The sequence below is a fragment of the Pelodiscus sinensis genome, chromosome Z, assembly GCF_052426305.1.
Source record: "Pelodiscus sinensis isolate ZL-2025 chromosome Z, ASM5242630v1, whole genome shotgun sequence".
In the NCBI taxonomy this organism is placed as follows: Eukaryota; Metazoa; Chordata; order Testudines; family Trionychidae; genus Pelodiscus; species Pelodiscus sinensis.
Window position 1 is genome coordinate 3,771,021 of NC_143085.1, and position 24,511 is coordinate 3,795,531.

General features: G+C 43.1%; 1 protein-coding gene across 5 annotated transcripts in view; it reads left to right on the forward strand.

Moving 5' to 3' along the window:
* The window catches only part of CABIN1 (calcineurin binding protein 1), a 257,070-nt gene that overhangs the window by 206,768 nt on the left and 25,791 nt on the right, over positions 1 to 24,511 (forward strand). For all 5 annotated transcript variants that reach the window (XM_089775176.1, XM_075897954.2, XM_075897952.2 and 2 more), the window contains exon 33: positions 614 to 688. In XM_089775176.1, coding sequence (XP_089631302.1) covers positions 614 to 688 — 75 coding nt within the window. The remainder of the gene's footprint in view (positions 1 to 613; positions 689 to 24,511) is intronic.

A 24,511-nucleotide genomic window follows, 5' to 3' on the forward strand; every position in this document is an offset into this window, starting at 1 on the left:
AGAGTGATTATAATCAAAACCTAAACGTAGGTTAGGAACATAAGTCCCTAATGCATCCTTACTTTGGAACTCTTAATTTTTTGAAGTTGCATGATGTCTTATCTATAAGGTAAAATACATTAAAATAATGTTTAACATTTCTGGTTTATTATCTTGGCAGAGAGGGTACAAAAGGGACTTTATTTTTTGCTTCCTTGGTCAGTAGGGTTAACTGATAGTTGATAGACTGTAGAGAGGTAAGCCTTTAGCATTTCCAACTTGAAATTTTGCAATGAGTTTGTTAACATATTCTTAATCTTCTTGTTGCACTGGTGACAGATTAATCAGCCAGATTAAACCAGGGAGCAACAGTTAATGCTGTATCCAACAAAATATATAAAAGGAGCCACATATTTCAAATGGCTTCAGACTATCTCACTAAATTGCCTATGAACAAGATGGTCCTTTGCTACAGAGTGACTTGCCAGGACAAAAGCATTGTTTGCAAGACCCAGAGTCCTACCTCCGTGGTATTAGGATTCAAGGGCATGCTTCTGTTTCTCTGAAATCAGTGGTGGCTTTCCTGACAAGTACTAGATCATCCTAGCTTCAACAAATGCCCTTCTTTGTTCAGGTGGATGAGGAAGCAGCCCTGGAACAGGCAGTCAAGTTCTGTCAGGTGCATATGGGAGCCTCAGCACAGAAGCAGGTAAGCACTAAGCCATTCTTTCATCCCTTTGTCATCATTAACACTGCTATTGTAGGTCCGCTTCCTCTTAGCATTGTTTTTGAGGAGCAAGTATCATTGGAGATCAGTGAGGAGGGTTTTTACACCATGAATGTTTAATCAAGTTTTTAGGACTCAGAGGGGTAGCCATGTTAGTCTGTAATTTAAAGAAAACATTTAAAATGAGTGGCCCAGTAGCACCTTAGAGACTAACAAAAACTATCAATATTTTTGTTAATCTCTAAAGTGCTACAGAACCACTTTCTGTTTACGTTTTTAATTACATTTTTGTTAAGGATAATTCAATTCTTACTTGTTTCTTAGCCCTTTGTCACATTTCCTCTTTGTCCACTGGCTGAAATTTATTTACCCAACCTTTATGCTCATTTTCTCCTTGTCAGATTTTATATCAGTCATTACAAAAACTGTTGCAGGATTGTGATGACCTGTAGTCTATTGAGCAGTTGAGATGAACTGATTTAAGATGTGTAAATGTAGGTAAATCCAAGTGATTTCCTTACCTTAACAATGACTCCTCTACCTAAATTTTCTAAACTGGGGTGGGGAACCTCAGGCCAGATGTGGCCCCCAGCTTGCCTGGGTCTGTTCCCAAGGCTCAGCATTGAGAAGCCTGTGCTGACTCACCAGCCCCCTAGCCACTCACCTGCAGGGCTGGAGCATACAAAATCTGTTAGGCTGGGCCCCCCTAGGCTCTGGTGTGCAAGGGGAATGTGAGGAGCATCTTTCTCCTTCACAGGGGCTTCTCACGTGTGTGCAGCCCCCAACTGATTTTTCTATGAGTCAGCAGCCCCTGACCCAAAAAAGGTTCCTCACCCCATTCTAAACCTTTGGACCAGCAGCAACTGATCTAAACATATTGCTATATGTAAAGGGCTTGTTTTTCATAGTCGCCCAGCAACTCTGTGGTTTCTGGGTTTCTACTTCAAACAACAGTTGTGGAAGCTGAAAGGAGATGGTTATTTACCTACGCTAGGAGAGAGCGCTAAAGCCAAGAAGAGGGAACATACAGGTCAGTAGGTGTGTCCTGTGGTTGTTCATGTTGCTGGCAAACCATGAGCTGTCAAAACCACAGGATTTTATGGTTTCTAGCAACAGCAGCTAAACTCCTAAATTCTTACCATGAGTGTACATTGATTGAGAGCAGATACAGTGACTCAAAGTCCAACTAGAAAATGTAAAGTACGTCTTGGAAAAATTCCAACATGCTTACTCAATAGCCAGTTCTTAATTATTACCCAGCTGCCTTTATGCATGCTTTCCAATATAAAAATCTAGTTGTAGATTGACAGCCTCAAATGTATTTATAGTAAAAGCAAATCTATTTGAAATATTTAAAGTCCAATTAAAAACTATTGTTTCCTGTATTATAAAGTTGTAGAGGTAAAATTGTAAAACTAGATACAAAAAATAGCTGAGATTTTTTGCATCAAAAATGTAGGCCCGTGCATACATGCTGAGCCAAATTCAGACATGACTTAAATATAATATACTACCTACACTTACCCGGTGTTGCTCGGGAAACCGGAGGAACAAAATTTAGGAAAGGAGGGGACCCTGAGCCAGGGGACCCCCAGAGCCACAGACCCTGGGGGCTGATGGCTCCTGGCCCACATCCGACCCTCTGAGAGCAGCAGGACCCTCTTCCCCCCAGAACTGAGCAGCCGTCCCCCAGGAAAACAGTACGCAGTCATGAGGATAGATATGATAGAGGTCTATAAAATCATGAGTGGTATGGAGAGGGTGAATAGAGAAAAGTTATTCATTAGTTCCCATAATAGAAGGATTAGAGGACACCAGATGAAATGAATGGGGAGCAGGTTTAAAACTAATAAAAGAAAGTTCTTCTTCACACAGCCCGTAGTCAACCTGTGGAACTCCTTGCCAGAGGAGGCTGTGAAGGCTAGAACTAGAACAGAGATAAATTCATGGAGGTTAGGTCCATAAAAGGCTATTAGCCAGGGGGTAGGAATGGTGTCCCTGGCCTCTCTTTGTCAGAGGCAGGAGATGGATGGCACAAGACAAATCGCTTGATCATTGTCTTAGGTCCACCCCCTCTGGGGCACCTGGTGCTGGCCACTGTCGGCAGACAGGCTACTGGGCTAGATGGACCTTTGGTCTGACGCAGTACGGCCGTTCTTATGTTCTTATTATGCGGCCAGTAGCAAGGGGACTTCTCTTTGCAAGGTTGGCTCAGGGATCCACCTGCCCTGCCTTGGCAAGCAAAAGCTCAGAGCTCACATCTAACCCCGATGGCTGGAACCAGACCCAGAAGAGCCCCACTCACAGTATGAACAGTAGCCGGCTGGCTTCACAACAGTGTAACACATCGAGGGTTTAACTGGCCCCTGCGCTGCAGCAGGCACACGGATTCCTTCTGCTCGGATAAGCCCAGCAAGCTGAGCAGAAAGGCTGGCTGACTTTGGTTTTGGTTTCTGGAAGGGGGTGTGGCAGGTGGGGAGCAACCCCCGGTACAGGGAAGGTTACACGTGGGAGGGAAGGAGTGCGGGTGCCGAGCCGTAGTGCGCATGGGAGTGGGAGTACTGCGTGCTGGCGGGGGGGCAGGAAGAGGATCAGTAACCTCGCAAGCAGGAGGGGGCAAGTCCAAGGAGGCTACACGCAGGAGGGTTGCCCCAGCTCACGCCCAGGGCTGCAGGTACCACAGGGGTCAGGGCAGGAACCTGATCAGGTCCAAAAGTACCTTAAAACCTTCTCCTGAAGGAAAGGTTATCCCATACAAAGTTTGGATATCTTATTAGATAAGGTGGTACTTGGACAGATGTGGTGGAAGAAAATCAGATTATCTGTCTTTGTGGGGCACAGGCTGGCAGTTAGGAAGGTGGCGGGTGAAGGGTGGGAAGGAGGGGATGCTGTCTGTGTGGGGCACAGGGTGGCAGTTTGGGAGGTGGCAGGTGAGGGGTGGGGAGGAAAGTGGTGCTGTCTGTGTGGGGCACAGGGTGACATTTAAGGAGGTGTGGTGGGAGAAGGGTGGTGAGGAGCGGGGCGCTGTCTGTGTGGGGCACAGGCCAGCAGTTAGAGAGGTGGCGGGGAAGGGAGGGGTGGCAATGTGCAAAAGAGCCGATCCCGCTCCCCCTTCCTCCTTCTCTCTTTCCCTCCCTGGTGTCTGGCCTGGTGCCGGTTTTAACCGTCATCGCCCTTTTCCACGCTGAGGCGCACCTGCGCCGTGAGGGCGATCCTCCGCGCACCATCTCTGCGCAAGCACCACAGGCCCAGAATAGCGGCGGCCTGGGAGCGCATTGCCACCAGGGGAGCTAATGCGGGAGGGAGAGTGGGGCCCCTGTCACACCCTCCCACAGTCCCTTAACCTTTCTTCCAGGAGAAGGTTTATCCCATGCAAAGTTTGGTTGCGGTAGCTCTTATAGTGTCCAAGTGATTAGCGCACAAACTTACGAACATTCTCCTTTCTATATTAAACTAGCAGATGTACCTGGCGTTGCTCAGGTCTTCAGATAAAGTAGTGGGGTTTTGGGTTTGTTGGACAATAAAAGGAAAATGTATATGCTTTGTTTAAATAATTGTATTTTTCAAAAATGAAGGAAAAAAGAAGTTTGTATTAATAAAAGAAGGAAAGTGATTCATACATTAGATAGAGCTTGTTGACAGACAGTATTTGCACTTTTTCTGTCTTGCTAGAATTAAAAAAAGGGCTGGGGTACAAGAGAGGGTAGGCTGTAGGGAGCCACGGGCACAGGGTTTGGAGGGGGAGCTCAGAGCAGGGAGTAGGGGGTGCCAGAATGAAGGACTCCGAGAGTTAAGCCAAAAAAAATTAAATAAAACAGCAAATAAACATCATGGCCTTTTTAGTGCATGCAGAGTCAGAATAGGGATCGGAACAGAGGAGCGGTTAAGCACTAAGACCCAGGGAAGGCATTGCTTCCCCTTGGTCTTTAGGCTTTTTGCTGGTGGCCATTTTGTTTTCTTAACCCAGAATTCAGTTTCCCTGCGGAACCAGGTAAGCAGGAGGTCCGGGGGGGGGGAGGGAAGCCGAGGGCTGGCCCAGTTGCCGAGTGTGCTGTAGGGTTGCCAGTTGTCCAGTATTTTCGCCTCCTGGCAAGGGGGAAAAAACAGAAAATACCGGACATTTTAGGTGTCTGCTATTTTCTGAATTATTTTACTGGACAGGAGGCGAAAATACCAGACAGTCCAGGTTGATACCAGACACCTGGCAACCCTACCAACACACCCTGTAGCTGGAGATGAAGGCAGAGCTCCATGGTCTGGCCCCAGCCTTCAGCTTCCTTCTTCCTCCCTTTCCCCTCCTCCGCCCTCCTCTCGGCCCCCCCCCCCCCCCCCCGTGGCTTCCAGCCTTTTGAGGGAGCTAGGTCTCGGGTTCTGTGGGCAGTCTGCAGCCTACACTTAGCTCCCACCCTCCTGTGCTGCAGTCTTGCAGAGGAGATGGCATGGGGCTGGTGCGGGCCTCTAGCTTCCCCCCCCCCCCACACACACCTGCCCTGCAACAGGTCTGCGGAGGGCTGGGCTCCAGGGGCCGACCTTTGTAACCAGTGGCCCACCCCCTAGTATACAGTTGCTCTGGCGTCAGGCCACTGGTCCCAGCCCTGGCCTTCTTTGAGGGGTGCACTAGGTGGGCTATGGTTGGCAGTAAGGATGTTAAATTGTGGATAGGACCACTCTATAGAGCCACTGTGGGGGTAGCTCCAGGAGCGTGCTTGAGCCGAGACAGAGCAATCCAAGCTCATGCTGCCTCTGAGAACCACCCGTACTGCAGATGTGCATTTTAAATGTAGTAAGAGTCACCAGGACCACAGGGCCCTTGCTACATTTCAGAAGCTGAAGCGCTGCAGTGGGAACCGGTGTGAGCAGGAGCTGCTTCAGTCCTCACTCATGCCATTTCCCCGCTGTGCCTCTGCCTGCCCTGCCCCTTGTGGAGACGATGCTGGGGGGAACCAGTTTTTAAGCTGTCCACTCCCTCGCCCCCTCTCCCCCCCACACACACACACATTGACTCTTGTTCCTCCTCTCACTGATAGAGACTAGTTGGGTCAGTCAACTATCTGATAAGGTTATTGGATAGTCAATTAGTTGCTTACATCCCTAGTTGGCAGCCCTGACTTCTCCTGGGTAGGGCCACACTATGTGGTCTCGGGTGGGCCGCAACGGATGAGCTTCCTCCCTCCCATCTGACACAAGGGAGCCAATTCTGATGGCCAGTCATATGGAGCTACATATCCAGCTGGCCACTGTCTTGCTAGTGTGGCTGCCCCCAGTGGCCATTCTGCAATATAGCTGTCCCCTATATTCGCTGCCCCCAGTGGTGGCCATGAGTATTGCATCCCTCCTCTCTTTCCCCTCCCCTTCCATGTTATGGAAAACTTCCTGTTTTCCTGGCACAACCAAAACCTGACCTTGCTTTAATTTAGGGTAAGAAGAAGCTGCCTACCAAATTTGGTAGTTCTGTCTCTTAATTTTTAGGAGGAGTTCTTGGACTTAGGCAGTCACAGACAGACACATTCTTTGATAGATAATATATTCACCATTCAGAAGAGCATTGAAAAATGAATGAAAATGGTAAAGTAGTGAATCTTGTATCAGTTCGGTATTTAATGGGGGGTGCATAATGAGTTGAGTACAGCACTCTTTGATCCGGCAACATCTGTGGTCTGGCATGACCTTAGTTACCCGAATGACCACTTATCATAGGGGTGGCTGTGTTTCATGCATTCCTATAAAGTTTATTTACAGCCATCAGTCTTGGCTCTAAGGGTTCTGTGCTGTTATTTAGCTCTAATGTACCTCTAAATGTCTTCTAAGAGTCCAGTAAGCAGTAGTGTTGGTGATGCTGCTAAACAACATTGACCTCCTGTGGTTTAGCAAATTCTCTGGTTGACAAGAGTTCATACACCAGAAAACAACTGAACGTATTGTGCTTGGTCACACCACTTAAGGACTTGTCTTCCATTTTATTATTACCATTATTATTATTATCATTATTTATTATTATTTATTCATTCCTTAGATGTAGAGTGCCACCATGAGGGATGTAAAATCCTTTGTAAATTGCTAACCAGGTAAACTGTAGGTTTAATAAGTTAATGGCTTGCCATGCCAGGCAATGAAGACCTGAAGCAGTAGGATTATAGGAGCTCTGATTAACTAAAATTCTTTTTCTTGTCTTGATGAAAATATTTCCTCTTTTGCTTCATATATATGTATTACAAACACACCTTGTGTTGTTCAGGGCCATCTGTAAAGTTATCATGAGAATAATACAGTTGGTTTAAAGGTTTACACCATTTGCCTTCACACAAACCAACTTAATTTTTTTTTCAGTGTAGGAGTTTCAATGAAGATACTGGTTTAATCATTTAGTCTGTGTAAGAAAATTCTTCCCATTCTGCTGGTATACAGTACTCCCTAAAGATACAGTTTCTTAGACGTGATGGTAGTAGTTTCGTTATTTGCATTATTAGCTTTTATTTAAATAATTTTTGTGTAAGCAAGATAAAACAAAAGAACTCTTTCCTTCTCCTAGAAATATAAGCAGAAAAGCAGCAGGAGCAGAATGTGCTACATATTACATATAGCTGGAAGGACACTACATTTTATACTCTATATTCAAGTTGCTTATACTGTATTTTGCAATGCAGCTTTATTTAAGAAGCAATTTGACAAGCTCTTGAAATCTAGCTTGTTGATTTCTGAAAGGAAAGAAAGAGAAGGAGGTGCTGGAGTTTCTTTTAATTTGATTTTCACTGAACGATCTTGCTCTCCATATTGAACCCATCAAGTAGCCAATACAATTTTCCTGTTAAAGTTATGCAAATGACTACAAATAATGCAAGTGGCAATACTGTGGGGGCTTTTTCTCTTCCCATAGAGTCTATTCTTTAACTTTCTTCTTTAGGAAGAAAGCAAAAAGCAAATCAAACCTTTATTTTTCCTTTAAAACAAATACTTTTACAGTCATTACACTGATTTGTGACCTGGCTTGAAAAACTAATATGCTGAGGAATAAATTCCTTAAAACAAACCATGCAGCTGTTCAGAGTGGATTGATTTAAATCATCAAGTGGAAAGTGTTGATTTTTTTTAATCAACTTTTCCATTTATACATCAGTTACTAAAAGTGCACTCTCATTGATTGGTTTTTCAACCATCATAATATGCTGATTTACAGCTAAATAGAGCATTTACATTAGATTTGGTTCATCTTTTTGCTATCTAGAATGGTAAACTATAACTATACCTTTTATTCAAGAAATTATATAGCTCCGTATTTTCAGATTTTTATTGACTTTTACATTTTTACTGTGAATAACAATGGTGAATGATATATTCCTTATTTACTAGGTAATTAGCTTCTTTCCAGTGATTTGTGTGAAGCTGCATTAGGATGGTAACTATAATTTAATCATAAAAATGGCATATAAAATTATTTTTATTGAATAAAACCACTGTAGATGTTTTGTATACATAAATTTCTCATCAAAACTTGTTTCAAATTTACAGCTAAATGATTTATTGAACTGAGAGACTAACTACAGTCAGTGAAAATGTGTCTAAGTGAAAGTGACTGGAGTTTATGTTCCTTGTTTCACCTTGTCTCTTGAAAATGAGACAGTCTCCTAAATTAGACTGGTCTGTTGTAAAAAGTTACATTTTTTCCCTTAATTCTTTCTCTATATAGAAAAGCAACAGTTAACTCAGAAGTTTTATAGAGGCTTGTGGATTCAACATATTTGTTTTTATTTAAATGTCTTAAGAGACTCTAAAACATATATAATAGGTTTAATTTTAAAAAGAAAAACTTATAATTTAAATAATTTTTTTTTAATTGATGTAGATAAACTTTCTTATTTTTCTTTTAAAAAACAATTGATATTTATTCATCTTACTCTTGTTCCATGCTGGAAATAACTTACTGCTGAGTTGAGTTTTGAGAAGATTAACATGACCAATTAGTTTTAAAATTTTTAAAACTTCTACCCTAGAGATGTCCCAGTGGATGCCCCACTCTAAGTTAAGTTGCGTCCCAGTCAGGGTTCCCTCTAAGATGTGCGCCTGTGCAGGCATGCACCAAAAATTTACTGCCCTCCCATCTCCTAAGAAGAGCCGTGCAGTGGCTGCTCGGCTGCTCTTGGGCAGAGCTCCATGGCGGGTGGCTGCCCCGCCCTGTTACCACCACGTGGGCCTGGCCCTAGCTTCCGCCCTTCCCTGGAGCTGGAGCTGCAGGCCGCATTGCTGGTGGCTGCTCCTTGGAGGCCCCAGCAAGGGACACATCTGGCGCCATGTGGTGAGTGGCTGTTCTTCCAGTGGCCCCGGCTGGGGCCAGAGCCAGCGCTGTGTCATGGGCAGATGCCCCTCCAACGGCCCCAGCCAGGAGTAGAGCTGGAGTGGGAGTTAATCCTTCCATGCTGGAGCATCCCTACCTGTGGCATGCCAGGTCCCACAGAGCTGGAGCAGCCCACTGACCATAAGTCATCAGTATCACCCAGTAAAGGTGATCTAACCATTCACATCCTGTTTTGAATAGGAGTTTAATAGTTGGACTTTATTGTTTTATATTTATTTTGTGTGTGTGTGTATGTGGGTCTGTATGCTAGGTTGGGTGGTGGTTGTTTTGTTTTTTTTAAACCACCCAGCTGGTGGCCTTTTTTGATCTTTAAAAAATGTTAAGTAAGAAGTATTATTTTGTATTTTTATAGGAATACCTCTCATTATTTTTAAATGTTTATTTTAATGATGATTTTTATTGTTTTAGTTGCTTTATTATTGACAAAGGGATTTAGGGTGTTTATTTTGTGTTTCTCTATTTATTTTCACTTATTTTATGTTGAATAATAATCAGTTAAGAAAAAAAAGTTAAACTTTGTGAAAGCATCAGGACACTTGATGAGTTAACTAACAAAGTTAGGGTTGTCGGTAGAATTTTTAAAAAGATGAAAATTTGAGGTCCTTTGCTACATGTTTATTAAGAAAGACTAAATATTTTAAACTTTCTTGCTTACCTTTTACTACTGAAATTTTGAACTTTTTTGTTTTTAAAATGATTTTAGATTTTCAAAGAGTTTGGGGGGGGCATGTGTATAAATTGCAAATTATGAACAGATGACTCATTTAAGTTGCTTATATTTTTAAACCGCTATTTGTATTTGTATATTTAAGCTTTGACCAAGATAGGAGTTTTTGGTTATTTTGTTCTTTTTCCCAGATGAGATCTCTTTTGGCCTGGGCTTTGATAACTTCTGTATTTTAGTAATGTTTAGTTCTGTCTTTTCCTTCCATGTTTCAGCCACCTGATCTTAACTAAATTTTGTATAGTTAAACACACAATTTAAATGAGGTTGTTGTACGTGCTGCAACCATCACAATCCATTATTTACAGCCTCATTTGTTAGGAAGCACCCACTTCCTTCAGAGTGACTGACTGTAAGGCCTTCCATGTTGTGTGTGGTGACAAATCACATAGTGCAGAGGTGGTCAATAGGCAGATTGTGGGACAAATACAGCATGGGTGAAAGTACTGATTTAACAGCTTTTTTATTCTTTATGACTCAGAAAGGGCTTTTTTAGTATTCTAATTAATCCTCTCATGATTGGAACATATTAGGATTGGTCCCAGTGCCTTCATTTGGAGAATTTGACAGCAGAATCCATTTGGACCACACACATGCTCTGCCTGTCTTGCGAGTTGTTATTGTTAAACTAGCATGTGCATGACCCAGATTCCTCAGTTCCTTCTCTTTCATCCTTGACTAGAGATGAAGAGCAGTAGTCCTGCTACCTTTCCTTCGTCAAAACTCATTTTTCCTCACTAGCAGTTAGTAAATGACAGTTAGAGTTCCTTCATAGAAGGGGGGAAAAAACCTCGTTTCTCCACTGAACGTGCTGGGCTATCGAGGATTCAAGAGGGGTGCCTCTTCAAGAGAGGCCATTCTTGTTTTGGAAGGTCATTCGACTGTGTCTGTTGTTTGGGAGAGTCCTATGTAGTCCAAAAACATATGTCTGAAGCACAAGGTAAGTATGTGCACAACGAAGCACCTGAAGCTCTTGCTTCTTCAGAACTCCCTCAGACCTGCATCCAACCTGAGACAACTACCCCCACATCAGAATAAGACAGGAAGCCTGGGAAGAAAAGAGAAGCTTCCTCCTTTTCACCTCTCAGACACAACACAAAAAAGTTAAAGCTGCACTCAATTTCTTCAGTGCTTGGCAGGCACCATTGGCACCAACCTTGAGCTGATGGCCATTTTGAATGGTGCAGATGCAAAGGGCTGTCAGCTGCCTGCCTCATAGAGTGCATCTGTGATTACCTCACTGAATCTGGTGCCGAATAGCGTCACAGTGCTGCCAATTCATTCTGGAGCAGTGGCTATCTCCTTTGATCCTGCCGTACCACTTCAAGCTCCAATGCAACCCACACACAGAGAAGCACATAGCATTAATAACCTGTACCATCACCAGCTTGACTGAATATGGTACCGCACACTTACATTAAAACCCAGACAACAAATCAGCTTCATAGGTCATCTCGACTCCACCACCAGCCATGTCTCTGTACCAGATGAAAGATTCCATGCAATCCTCACCCTCATTGTCACCATTCTCAGCAACCCATGAGGCACAGCTCAGGAATTCCTACAGCTATTGGGGCACATGGCCACTTCCACGTTTGTCGTCCCTAATGACCATCTACATATGAGATGCCTTCAAAGTTGGCTAGCCTCCATATACAAATTAAAATGGCACAGACTGAACAACAGTCAATTACTTATTGAAATGGGCGGCCAATTAACTATATTTGCAGTTCAATAATAAAAATGATCAAAGAACCAAATAGCAAAACTTAGCCAATGTATTTTCTAAAACAAAATATCTCTCTCTCTCTCTCTCGCTTTCTCTGTCATTTTATTTATTTATTTATTTATTTTTAAATTCCTGTGGGACAACATAGTGATGTCATTACGTCACTGTGTCCCACCTGCCACCTCCTTCCCCCTTCAGCCTCCCCAGTGCTTGAGGAGGCTGGAGCTGTGCTGCCTCCCCCCACGCCCCAGCTCCAGGGGACAGCTGGGGCTGCCACGGCCCAACCCTCTCCTGCCCCCCCTCCCCCCAGCAGTTGCAGAGTATAGAGCTAGGGCCTCAGCCCAGCTCTCCTGCCTTGTGGATGGAGAGCTAGGACTGGCATGGCTTCAGCCCTCCTCAGCAGCCGGGGGTGCAGGGCAAGGTAGAGAGAGCCATGGCTCGCCCAGCCTCGGCCCAGCTCCGTGGCCTGTGGGGAGAAGGGGGGCAGGCCGGGACTGCCACACCTTCACCTAGTCCTCCCCAGCAGCCAGCAGGGAGAGGCAGGGGGGCTGCCTGTTCCCAGAGAGGGGGCTTGGTGAGTATATTGAGCAGAGAGCACAGTCCCCCCCAGTAGTACATAAATATAAAAAGGAGACCTACATGTCCCAGCTTCTGGGAAGCAATTCTTATTTCGTAGCATGTTCCTCTTATACAGTAATTGTGTTTCACATCTACACTCTCTGTTTATAAAAGGGTTGTTTACAAACCAAAAGCACCTCAAATGTCATCTAAGATCCGACACACCATTTTCAACCAGTCCCTCAGTTAGTTTGTTTTGTAGTTTTTCTCATCTCTTGTTTACCACATTTTAGATACCAGCAAGTGTGACGGCACCTCTCAGATTTGTACCCGGACAAAACATTCATATAGCTCACCTTTGCCAGGGTTTGTATTCTCTAATGCCAAAAGTTTCATTTAGAATTGCAGAATATACATCTTGACATAAATCAGGGGTGGGCAGTAATTTGTGCAATGGGGTATTCAAAAAATTTTGGTATGTGGTCATGGGCTACACTTTTCTATTATATTAATGGAAAGGGTGTGGGATGCAGTTGGGGTGCAGGAGGGAGCTCCAGTCAGGGACTGCAGTAAAAGAGGGGCTGTGGGGTCTGGGCAGTAATTTCAGGAAGAGGCCAGACATGTAGGAGGAGGTACAGAGTGTGGGATAGAGTTTGGGAGCACAAGGGGCACAGAGTTGGGGTAGGGTGTGCCAGATGCAGGCTCTGTTGCACAGCTGCTTGTCTCTCCGCTTTTTACCCAAGCCCCCTCCCCCAATACTTTTTCTCTGTGCCATTAATTTTAGGGCAATGTATACTTTTCCAAAAAGGAGCTATCATACAACTTGCTGCTAGCAGTAATTGTATTAAGATACCATTGTATCATTTCAAGGTATTAAGGTAAAAGCAAATGAATATGTTCATATTTTGACGCTGATGACCTTGAACTGAACAAAATGTGCTGTATGTGCCTTAGTGCAGACATAAATATAACCCTAGAACACTACATTTCTAGTTTCACAAAACGTAAAGAGGATTCATTCCAATTACATAACATGTTTCTAAAATGTAATTCTGTCTACTTTTATTCTAGTGTAAGTAGTTGGGAAGAGGTTTTCTACAGCAAGTCCTTATTTACTTCATTAAGGTTCCAGGTGCTGGCAAGTGTATGAATTTGTAGAAATAAATATGTAGTGCTGGGATGTAGGCATAAAATGCAGACTAAAACAAATTATTGTTATGGAGCATTTAATTTCTTCACAACAGTTCTTAGTCACTCATTTTCCAGAGACATAGTGAAAGACTCATCTTTTTTTAACTAAGCAGTTGCTTGTCCTGTTGCTCAAACAATTTGGCATTTTCCTTCCTGTCCAGTGAATTGGTTTGGTTGATGATAGAATATGGGCAGTACTTTTTGAGATGGGTGGGGTGAGATATGTACATCCACTCGTGCATGTTTTTCAAGAAGCCATGACACAGAATCATAGAACTTAAGCATTAAACATGGAAGAGACACTTTAGATCATCTAGTTCATCTTCCCTGCAAATACAGAATTGTTCCCTTTAGTATAATTTCTAGTCCCATCCACTATCTGGAGACTATTCTGTGATATGATAGAGTGTGCTGTTTAAAATATTCTTCTGGTATCCAACCTACATTTTCTCCTTAATTTCATCCCATTGTTCCTCCATCACTTTACATCACTCTAAATCAGTTGTCTCCAACCTTTTTATACCCAAGATCACTTTTTAAATAATAGAACAAGCCACGATCTACTGCCCCGTCCTTCCTCCAAGGTCCTGCCCCTTCCTTGAAGCCCCGCCCTCTCTATTCTCCTCTTCTCCATCACTTGCTATCCCAAACCTTAAAATACTGCTGCTTTTTTCCCCAATTCTTCTGTAGGAAGGGTTTTTTCCAAAATTTGGCCTGTCTAGACTGGACCAAATGTCAGAAAAAACCCTTCTTTTGGAAGCCCCCTTATTCCTCGTGGAAAAAGGAATATAGGGGTGACCAAAAGATCATGTTTGCTATTCCACTAAAAGAAGTGGAAGAACAAACGCATCCCTGGATGCAGAAGAGTTTTTCTGGGATATCTCCCGAATCCTGAAAAACTCCTGGGATGCTACCCCAGACCCCCTCATAGCCCTCCCTTCTGATAGTCCGGCTCTGCCCCAGGAGTCCCTGATTTAGCCGCTGCTGGTCAGTTTCAGCAGCGGCTGAATCAGGGATGCCTGCAGCAGAGCAGCTGGAGTGCTGCCGGGTTGGTCCGGTAGCGCTGACCCTTGGCGCCACGAGACCAACCCAGCACCCCAGCTGCTCTTGGGGACGACTGGGGCAGAGCAGCTGGGGTGCTGATGGGTTGATCCCGCAGCGCCGCTCCTCGGCGCTACTGGACCAACCCGGCAGCACCCCAGCTTCTCTGCTCCAGGTGTCCCCAAGTCAGCCGCTGCAGAAACTGATCAGCGGCTGACTCCAGAAAGCCAGAGGCAGAGCTGCTGTGCCCTGGGCTTCCTGGAGTCAGCCCTGGTCAGTTTCAGCAGCGGCTGATTCGGGAAGCCTGGGACAGAGCAGCTGGGGCGCTGCTGGGTTGCTCTGGTAGCACCAAACCTCGGCGCTGCGGGGACCAACCCAGCAGCACCCCAGCTGCTCTGTCTCAGGTGTACCCAAGTCAGCTGCTGCTGAAACTGATCAGCGGCTGACTCCAGGAAGCTGGGGCAGAGCAGCTCTGTCTCGGGCTTCCTGGAGTCAGCCGCTGGTCAATTTCAGCAGCGGCTGAATCTGGGACAGCTGTGGACTGGACCTACCCGGTAGCACTCCAGCTGTTCTGCCCCTGCTTCCCGGATTCAGCACTGGTCAGTTTTAGCAGCGGCTGAATCGGGGAAGCTGGGGGCAGAGCAGCTCCAATGGTCAGCTACCCGGAGCACTTCCGGGTTCCTGATGGTGCCGGACTGTCAGATGCCGGACCATCGGAGTTTTACTGTACTCTCTCCCTTGTCCAGAAGACTGTTATCCTATTAAGGAAAGCTATCAGATTGGTTTGACATGATTTGTTCTTTACAGATCCATACGAACTGTTACCTCTCAAATTATTTTCTTCTAGATGTTTGCAGATAAATTCCTTAATTACTTGCTCCGTTATCTTCCCAGTATTGCTAACATACTGTTAACTTTGCTGACTTAAGACCAGAGAAGGGAAATACTTTCTCTTTGCTCTAAAACTTGATCCCTCTGAATGAGAGGAGCAACATGACCTAGTGTGTGGGGGTATTGAACTAGCACTTGGGAGAGGGGATTCTAGTCATAGCTCTGGCCCACACTTTTCACATTGAGCAAAATATTTCACTTTCTGTATCTGTTTTCCTCCTCCTCCTTTTTGTCAGTTTTGTCTGTTTCTATTGTAATATGGAAGCAACTCACTTGATATGTTTTGTTGTACAGTGTTTAAAACACCACAGCCTAAGTTGTAGTTGGAATCTCTCAGCCCTGCTGTAATACAAATAGGATATATAGAATTCATGGGGGGGCAGGGATAGATAGTTCAGTGGTTTGAGCATTGGCCTGCTAAACCCAGGGTTGCTAGTTCAATCCTCAAGGGAGCTATTTAGGGATCTGGGGCAAATCTGTCAGGGATGGTACTTGGTCCTGCTATGAGGGCAGGGGGCTGGACTTGACTCAATAACATCTCAAGGTCCCTTCCAGTTCTATGAGATGGTATAATCAGTGGCCTTTTTTGCTATTATGTTAGCTTGCAAACACCTACTTAATATCTCATACATTATCTCATTTAGTATTCCATTCTATATGTCCTTTTGTTGTTTTGTTTTCCAGCTTTTTCCTTCTCCTTAATTGTTTCATATTTTTTTTCTCCCCAGAAATATTCTTTGTATTTTTCCAAGTTGCATTTCCTGCCCACATCTAATGTCTTTAGGTCTCTGTTAATTATTTTTTGCCTCACAATACCTTCCAAGTTACCAACGTCTGTGAATTTCATAAATACGCTGTTTACTTCCATTCTTGGATGTTTCACAGAAATGTTAAACCAAACTTAACACTGATTTCCTGTGTCACTTTACCTAATTTCTACATTACTCAGTTTATGGTCTTTCAGGCAGACTTCATTCTATAAAAAAAACTTTTTGAATTCATCTTGTGAGTAGGATTTCTCGACATGTGTATTAAATGTGTTTTTAAAGTCTGATTATATTAGACATACTGCATTTTCTTCGTACACTGATCTTTTTTTTACTGAATTACATACACAGGTTTGTCTGGCATTGTTTGTTCTTCATTAGCCATTGATACTTGATCACAGTTCTATTATCTTCTAGTTATTTAATCATTCTCAGTATTTATTGTTTCTCTTCTATGATTATTTTTATGTAACCAGCATTACTAAAGAATACAGACTGAAGAATTTGAATATCTTAAGATGATAGAAAATAAAGCCTTCAAAAAATAAATCCTAAAAGATATTTTGATGAAAAAAGAATAACTAGCTTTAAACAAAACCCTGAACCACTTTTCTCCAGTTATGAATACTACTGTGATTAAAGATTTTTCTCTTGGGTCTAGTTCATCCTTCTTCACAATATGGTAAGGTCATAAAGGGGCAAAAGATGACCTTTTGATTAAAACACACAACTTGAGATTAGAGACCAAAATTGTATTCCAAGCTCATTTATAAACTTTGAGAGGCCTTGTTGAATCACTTAACCGGGGCTTCCTTGATTATGGTAGGATGGTGACTCTTTCTTGGCTCAGAGAAAAATACATTAATAAAGGGTTTAACTTATAATAAAGGTATTAGCTATATTTTTTATATAAGGAGAGTTTTTGTCTCATGGCTTCTGGTTTTCTTCTGAGTCTAAGGGATTCAAAACTGAATTCCATTATGAAGGATAATTGTTTCCATTGCTTGACCCAGATAATTTTTGAAGGCAAAAAAGCCAAGAAAAACTAGAGCAAGATGGAAAAAAATCCCTGTGTATCTGATCTGTATATACTTCAAATTTTCCAGGCTTTTCTGAGTGTGATGTTGCAGCTGAAAAGGCTAATGTGATCCTTGAATGAATTGACAGGGGTTTCTCAAGAAACAGTAAAGAGTTTATTTGACCTCCGTACGAAGCATGGTTGTGTCTACTGTTCAGTTCTGGTGTCTACAATTCAAGAAGTATGTTGATAGATTGGAGAGAGTACAGAGAAGAGTTACAAGAATGATTAAAGTATAGAAAAACATGTCTTTAGTGATAGGCACAAAGAGCCTACTCTGTTCAGCTTAACCAGAGAAAATTAAAGGTGACTTGATCAGTTTGTAAGTACCTACATGGTGAACAAATATTTGATAATGGGCTCTTTAATCTAGCAGGGAAAGGGATAACAAGATCCAGTGCTAGAAGTTGAAGCTAGGCAATTTCAGGATGTAAAAAATAATGTCAATTTTAACATTACTGACAAATTTGAAATAAAGGTTATATTTTTAACAATGTTCTCTACTTCAAAAGAAATCTATAGTCCATGTCATGCAGGAGATCAAGCAAAATGTTCACAGTTGTCCCTTTAAGCCTTGTAATCTATCCTCCTAGCTGTTAAAAATATAAATTTTGACTATTGTTGAAAGAGCAAAAGGAATAAGATACTACTGCCCTTGTCTCAGAAATGGAAATACACAATTTTCAAAATGATTACCTGAAAGCAGTATCATCTGGTGAACTAAGTTACTAGGGAGTCTTGTCCAGGGATAATTCTAGAAAATTGATGAAATCACTCTGACTGATACTGTGGCAATAACAGACTGTAGCTTATGTAATGTTAGCTAAAATATTAACAACATTTTTCTTTCATATGCTGGAGGGTTTGGAATTCTACAAACAAAACTTTCTCCTTCTCCATATATACCTTTCAATCAGTCACTGGTTATGTCTGTTATCAGTGGAATAATTATTAATCACTTTGCTATATTCTCTTTGAAATCATTGGAGTTTTACCAGAAATTAATTTGGTCCACAGTTACACAGCAGTTTGGAAAGACATTTTGTTTATCTTTATGCTTCTTCCAATGTGGTTGTAATCTTAGTCTCAGAGATGTTTGAAGTTTTGAAAGCATTTTGCTACTTTGAGAATTATAAGCAATTTTTAATCTTTCCAACTATACCTTACAAACAGCACTTTTATTTAACACAGGAACAGAAACTTGTGAAGCTTATAGTGTCTGATAAGTGTTACAACTCTACATTTTCAAAAATTTCAATTTGCCTCTTGAATCATAATTGAAATTGTGGTAAGCCAAGTGGCATGTAAGGAATAAATAGAGCTTTCTTAGTGATGTGCAGTTGCTGGATATATTCTATATTACCTATCACTTCAGAATAGCTCAGAGAAATGATATGTAAGTTAAAAGTGTATAAAATATTGCAAACATCTACTGCAAACAAACATAGAATTTTGTATATCTGAAAAATACCATGTAAATTGAGTGTGTCCAGAATATATATTTCCAGTATGCAGGTAAACTGTGTCTCTATTATATTGTAATTCTTGAAAGCATGGAATCATACATGTGAGCAGAACTACTAATACAGTCATTATAGCAGCTTTTCCCATTGCCTACTGCATAAGAACATAACATAAAAACAGTCTTCCTGAGTCAGCTCAATGGTCAGTCTAGCCCAGGATTCTGTTATCTTACAAGATTGCCAGGTGCTTGAAAGGGAATGAACAGAAGAGACAGTCGTGGAGTTATCTATCCTCTGTCATCCACTTCCAGTTTCTGGCAGTCAGCAGTAGGGATTATCCTCCATTAATTTCTCTAATTATTTTTTGTATTGACCTTCACAATGCACCCCTTCAGTGAGTTCCACAAGGTGACTGTAAGTTGTATAAAGAAGTGCTCCCTTTGATTTGTTTTAAATTTGACTATTAATTTTATTAGGCGACCCCAACTCTTGTATTATTTAACTGACTAAATAACACTCCCTTATTCACTTTCTCCATGCCATTTATGATCTTATAGGTCTCTATAAAATGGGGTGTACCAACTGCACAATCGCATTGCAAAGATTAGGCCCAGTTACCTGGCTGAAAAGGCCCCAGCCCCACAACCCTGCTGCGCATGCTGCAGCTGAAAGCCAGTTATAAAGGTTTTGGGAATCACTCAGTCTGGGCTGACTACCATGGGGGAAGGAGGTGCTGTCGGCACTCCTGAGAAGCGTTGCTTACAGACCAAGATAAGGAGGCCACTCAATGGGAAATGGCTGGAGAAGCCTCCAGTCTGGAGGAAAGTGTTGAGGAAGGCTGCAACAGCAAGCATGGTAGGATGTAGCCCAGGGTGAGGGAGTTACCCTTAGAGTTCGGTGTGTTTCGGTGGGATTCCCTGCTGAGCTGGAGCTGGACCACTTCACTGCTGATGGGTCCTGGTCTGGGACCTGAAGGAGAGAGTGGGCCTGGGTCCTCCTTTCCCACCCCATCAACCCCACATGGGGAGCTATAGCTGTTGCTATTGACTCTGACTGCTAGACCACACTACCCTGCATGAAAAGGAATTGTCATTGTGAACTCTGGCCGCCTAACTGCCCTGAGAGAGGGGAGTATTGCTATTGACTCTGGTTGCTAGGCCACACTGCTGTGCATGAAGGGGCATTGTTACTGACTTGGTGACTATGGCCGCAAAAACACAGTGTTATTGACTTTGGTCTCTAGATCTGACTGTCTCACGGAGAAGGGGCGTAGTTATTGGCTCTGGGTCATTGAACCTGATATGCACATGGGGCTGAGCACCCTTTGAGGGGTTTCTTAAGTTCTGATGCCCAACCCCTGAAGGGGACAGGGTGCTTGTCCCATGACATACACCCCTTACTCATTGCTTTTCCAAGCTGAAAAGTTCCAGTCTTTTTAATCTGCCCTCATATGGAAGTTCTTCCATACCCTTAAATCATTTTTGTTGCTTTTCTCTGTATCTTCTCCAATTCTTAATATACCTTTTTAAAAAAAATAGCAACCAAATGGCACGCAGTTTTGAAGTTGTGGACATTCTATGGATTTATATAGTGGCATTATGATATTTTCTGTTTTATTATCTGTCATTTTTCTAATGGTTCCTAACATTTTGTTAGCTTTTTTGACTGCTGCCACACATTGAGATGTTTTCAAAGAACTATCCACAATGACTCCAAGATTGTTCTTGGGTGGGTATTACACATACGATCATTTTAAAAGTCACAAGAAGACAATGAGGGAGGCTATTCTAACATTACAAGATTATTTCTTTGTGTTATCTACTCTCTGGCCAAATTGAGTCCCTGCTTTGAAATCCCCATTCCTGAAGAGTGAGAGAGAAATTCCCAGCCATCCCTACCCACTCCATTTACAAAAAACCCTATTCTCCTGTTACCACCTCATCTAAAAACCTCTTTACCCCCAGCTTTGTACACCCTGTCAAAATAACGTATTTGACACTCCCCGTTTATAGCTTTTCTTCCTTTCCTCTTTTAAATTTGGCAGTCGAAACCTTTTAGCAACTTTTAATATCGGCTTGTTTTAAAAATACGCTTTGAGGGAACCTGCCAATGAAATCAAAATAAGTACATTTTAATAAAAAGAATGCAAAGAAGGCATCTTATTGTCTTTAGCATTGTTTTGGTTTAAATTTGGGGCTGTTCCATAATATAAAGGAATGTCCTCTCAAGAAAAAAGTAACTGCAAAGACACTTTTCTATGTTTCAGCCTGTTTCACAATGGAAGTACGAGAGATGTTTGTGTTTTCTTAATCCAAAATGTTACTCTCAAATCCTGGAAATCAACATTCTTTATATCTTTATATGATGACAAATTAAAAAATGATTTTGAAGGGGACTCCGTGTGGGAAAGCCATCTCTCTGCAATATAACATTTAACTAGTGCTTTGTAAGACAGTCTCAAAATGAAATCAGTCTCTCAAATTTCAGTGTCAATGGATTTACAGTTGGCGGGGGGGGTTCTTCCTATCTTGGAAGATGACAATTTAGAACGATTGTAAACATTTTTTCTTCAGGGACGAAACTGATAAGAGGATATTGTTTGATCTGGCTTGGAGGTCTAGATTTTTTTTTTCTTTCACACATTTTTACCTTGTTGATCTGTAAAAGCTCTTATCTCCCCCATCTCTGTCTGGGAAAGGGCTTTAAGTGAAACATTAAATAATTAGAAAATAAGCATGTCTTGTTCTGCTTCATGTGGTTTTTCTCCCCCTCTTTGTTCCACCCACTTGCTGCTAATTTTCATCTCATTTTCTTTTCGTTCTGCACATCAAGATGTCAGAGACTGCTTATGGAGCTGAAAGTCTGTAGGTTTTATTAATGCTGCAGAAAGAAAGCAAAAAAAGTGGAAGAAGGTGGGAAAAGGGGAACAAAAAGACGAGCACTTTTAGATCTCATTTCTACTGAAAGGTGGACCATTCTGTTCACTGTTGTATTCACCAGTTACCATGGCATCCCCCTCTCACTTTATACTGGAGGTGCACTCTCAGTGTAATTAGAAGCTTGCCTCTCTCAGCCCGCAGCTGAAAACAATTGTTAAATGAGCAAGAAGGGAAGAAAAATCCACTATTCCTTTTTTTCATTTATTAATATTTTTCACCCTACCATCTTACCTCTCTTGATCGGATAATTCTGTTTTGAATATCATAGAGTTTAATGTCACAAGGGAAAACTTGATCATCTAGTCATAGCTCCTTTTATATGCCAGACCACCAACACCCATACACTAAACCCAAATCAGGAGGCCATGCTGAAGTTGAAATACAGTTCTTCAAAGACATGGAATACCATATTATGGCATTACTGTTAGTTCTAACGATACTTTGAAGAAAGTTTCAACAGAGGTCTTGTTTCAAATATCAGTATGCAGAAATGTAGAAAAGATACTATGACCAGGTAGTTTTCAAATAGAATTTTAGGAGAACTAGAAGGGGTAACATAGTGCAGCATGGCTGCTATTATCACTCCAGCATTCCATGTTCTGGTTGGTATCACTCCAGCTGTTGAGACTTCATGTTCTGGTTGGTATTTTTCCAGAATATGAATGGGTGAAGGTACCATCTAACAGGAAGACCAAGACCATGCTGAAGTCATTTCACATAGGGTAAAATTTGAGCTGGGAACTCAGAAGTGAAGTAAAAATGCTGTATCCTTCATACTACCAATTTTCACAGTTAAAAAATATTTATGGGAAGCCACAGTTTGCTTTTCCCTACAGTCAAAGTCTGGATCTTATCTTTGTACCAGAGCATGTTGCAGATATCTTTGATCCTCGAGGCTAAATATTTTAAATCATCCCAGAAATGTTATAATTAATGCTCTGTGATTTAAGTGAATCCAGGTTCCACCTCAAACCCAAACACCTTTGCCTCACCTTCCATGAGGCTGAAGCCCTGTTCTTGCCCCACCCTTTCTGAGGCCCCACCCTGCTCATTCTGTGGCAGTGGGGCAAGGGGTGGAGGAAAGGGGACACTCTAACATCTCAGCATCCCCCTCCTCAGTCTCCTCCACCATACACAGGAGGCCCCAGGAAGCAGGTCCAAGGCATAGGGCAGAAGAAACACAGCAGTGGAGGGAGGGGCAGCTGAAGTGCCTGTACTTGATAGCTTCCTGGCTGAACCTGTCAGGATCACGTAGCTGAAGCTCCAGGGTCTACCAGAAGGTCCTGATCTCCTGGTTGGTGACCACATTACAGCTCTTTATCACCAAGGAAGAGCTCTCGCAGGAATTTAAAAACAAAGCCCAACCCCACTGTCAATAATAGTGCTTTTCAGTGTTTGTTGAGTTCAGATTTACCAGATATTTATTGGCTTTGTATGTACAAATGCATGCATGTATTATGGCAGTCAAATTTCTGTCTCCACCATACACACACTTCCATCTGCCAAGAGGTTTGGAGTGTGGGAGGGGGCTCAGGGTTGTGTGGATGAGGGCTCTGGCTGGGGATGTGGGCTTTGGGGTAGGGCTGGGGATGAGGCGTTTGGCAAGTGGGAGGGGACTGAAGACAGGAGATTAGGGTGGGGGATCTGGGCAGGAGTTAGGGTGCAAGAGGGAGCTTGTAGTTGGGTGTGGGGTCTAGGAGGGAGCTAGTGTAGAGGAGGAGGCTCGAGGCAGGAGTTTGGGGTGCAGGATGCTTATCTTGAACAATTCCCACTTGGTGGGAAGAACAAGTGGCTCTATGCTGCCCCATGCTTACCTGCAGGCACTGCCTCCTGCAACTCCCATTGGCCAGTGGGAGTTGTAGGGACAACGCTTCCTGGTACTCAGCGGGGACATGACACCAGCTAGGGGAGAAAGAATGGCAGCACGTGGAGCCCCCTCTCCAGGAATGGCTGGTCCAGAACACAAGGTCTTTACGGGCTGTCACCCAAGTCGTGGGCTAAAGGGGCTCCCTCACTCCATGGCTCTGGGCTGCAGCCTCTAAAGCCCCTTTCTTAATCTGGCCCTGATGCTGCAGCCAGGGGAAAGAGGCCTGGTGACAAAGCGAGCATCATGGGGATTTTATTCCCCTTGTTATACTGCATGTGATTTCTACTGTCCTGCAGTAACGCCATGTGTGTGCCTCAGTTTCTCTGAGCACTTCACCAGTACCTAGAGGTGATGGACATTTCAGTATGACAGCCTTCCTCACGTACACAGTGACTGATGCTTTCTGTATCTTTAGCCTGGGAGGGGGTGTAACCAGGTGACACCTTTTACTGGGGCAAGCAGCACAAAGGCCAGAGGAGGGGCTTAGCTCCAGGGCTGGGAGAAGTGTGGCGAGTGTAAGTTAAGCTAGGCTGGCTTGGGGTGCATCTGTCCCCAAAATGGATTGTACCAACTGCTTCTGGTTCCTGAGTTGACAAGTCTGTTTGATGCTGTGTCCCTGATAACTAATAAACCTTCTCATTTACCTGCCAGCTGAGAGTCTCCTCTGACTGCAGATAGGGGTGCAGGGCCTGGTGGCTCCCCATACCTTGGTGACAAGCCTCTCCCCCAGTCATGTGCGTAGCAGCCCTGAGCCCCTTCCCAAGGCTTATTAGGGAGCTGCAAGGCCAAGAGGGGAACTTGGCCGTGACTCGCCTTTCACGTACCTTTCTTTTTCTTTTTCTCCTTGCTTCACATCTGTTTTCTCCTTTATCCCTTGTGGGTCCCCAGACCTTAACTTTTCCTTCTCTCTGATCTTTCTATTCATGCACTCATTTCCCACCAGTAATATAAACTACTTGTCTCCTACAGTCAGTCGATTTACTAATTTAGTCCCTATCTGTCACTTCTCCGTTCTCCTCTTTCTGTGTTCACTGCCTATGTAAAGGAGCTTCAAGGAGTAACCAAGTTAGTCTGTTACAGAAAAAAACAACAAATGGTTAGTAGCACTTTAGCGACTAACAAAACATGTAGATGGTATCTGAAGAAGTGGGCTGTGCCCACGAAAGCTCATGATGCCATCTACCTTGTTAGTCTATAAAGTGCTACC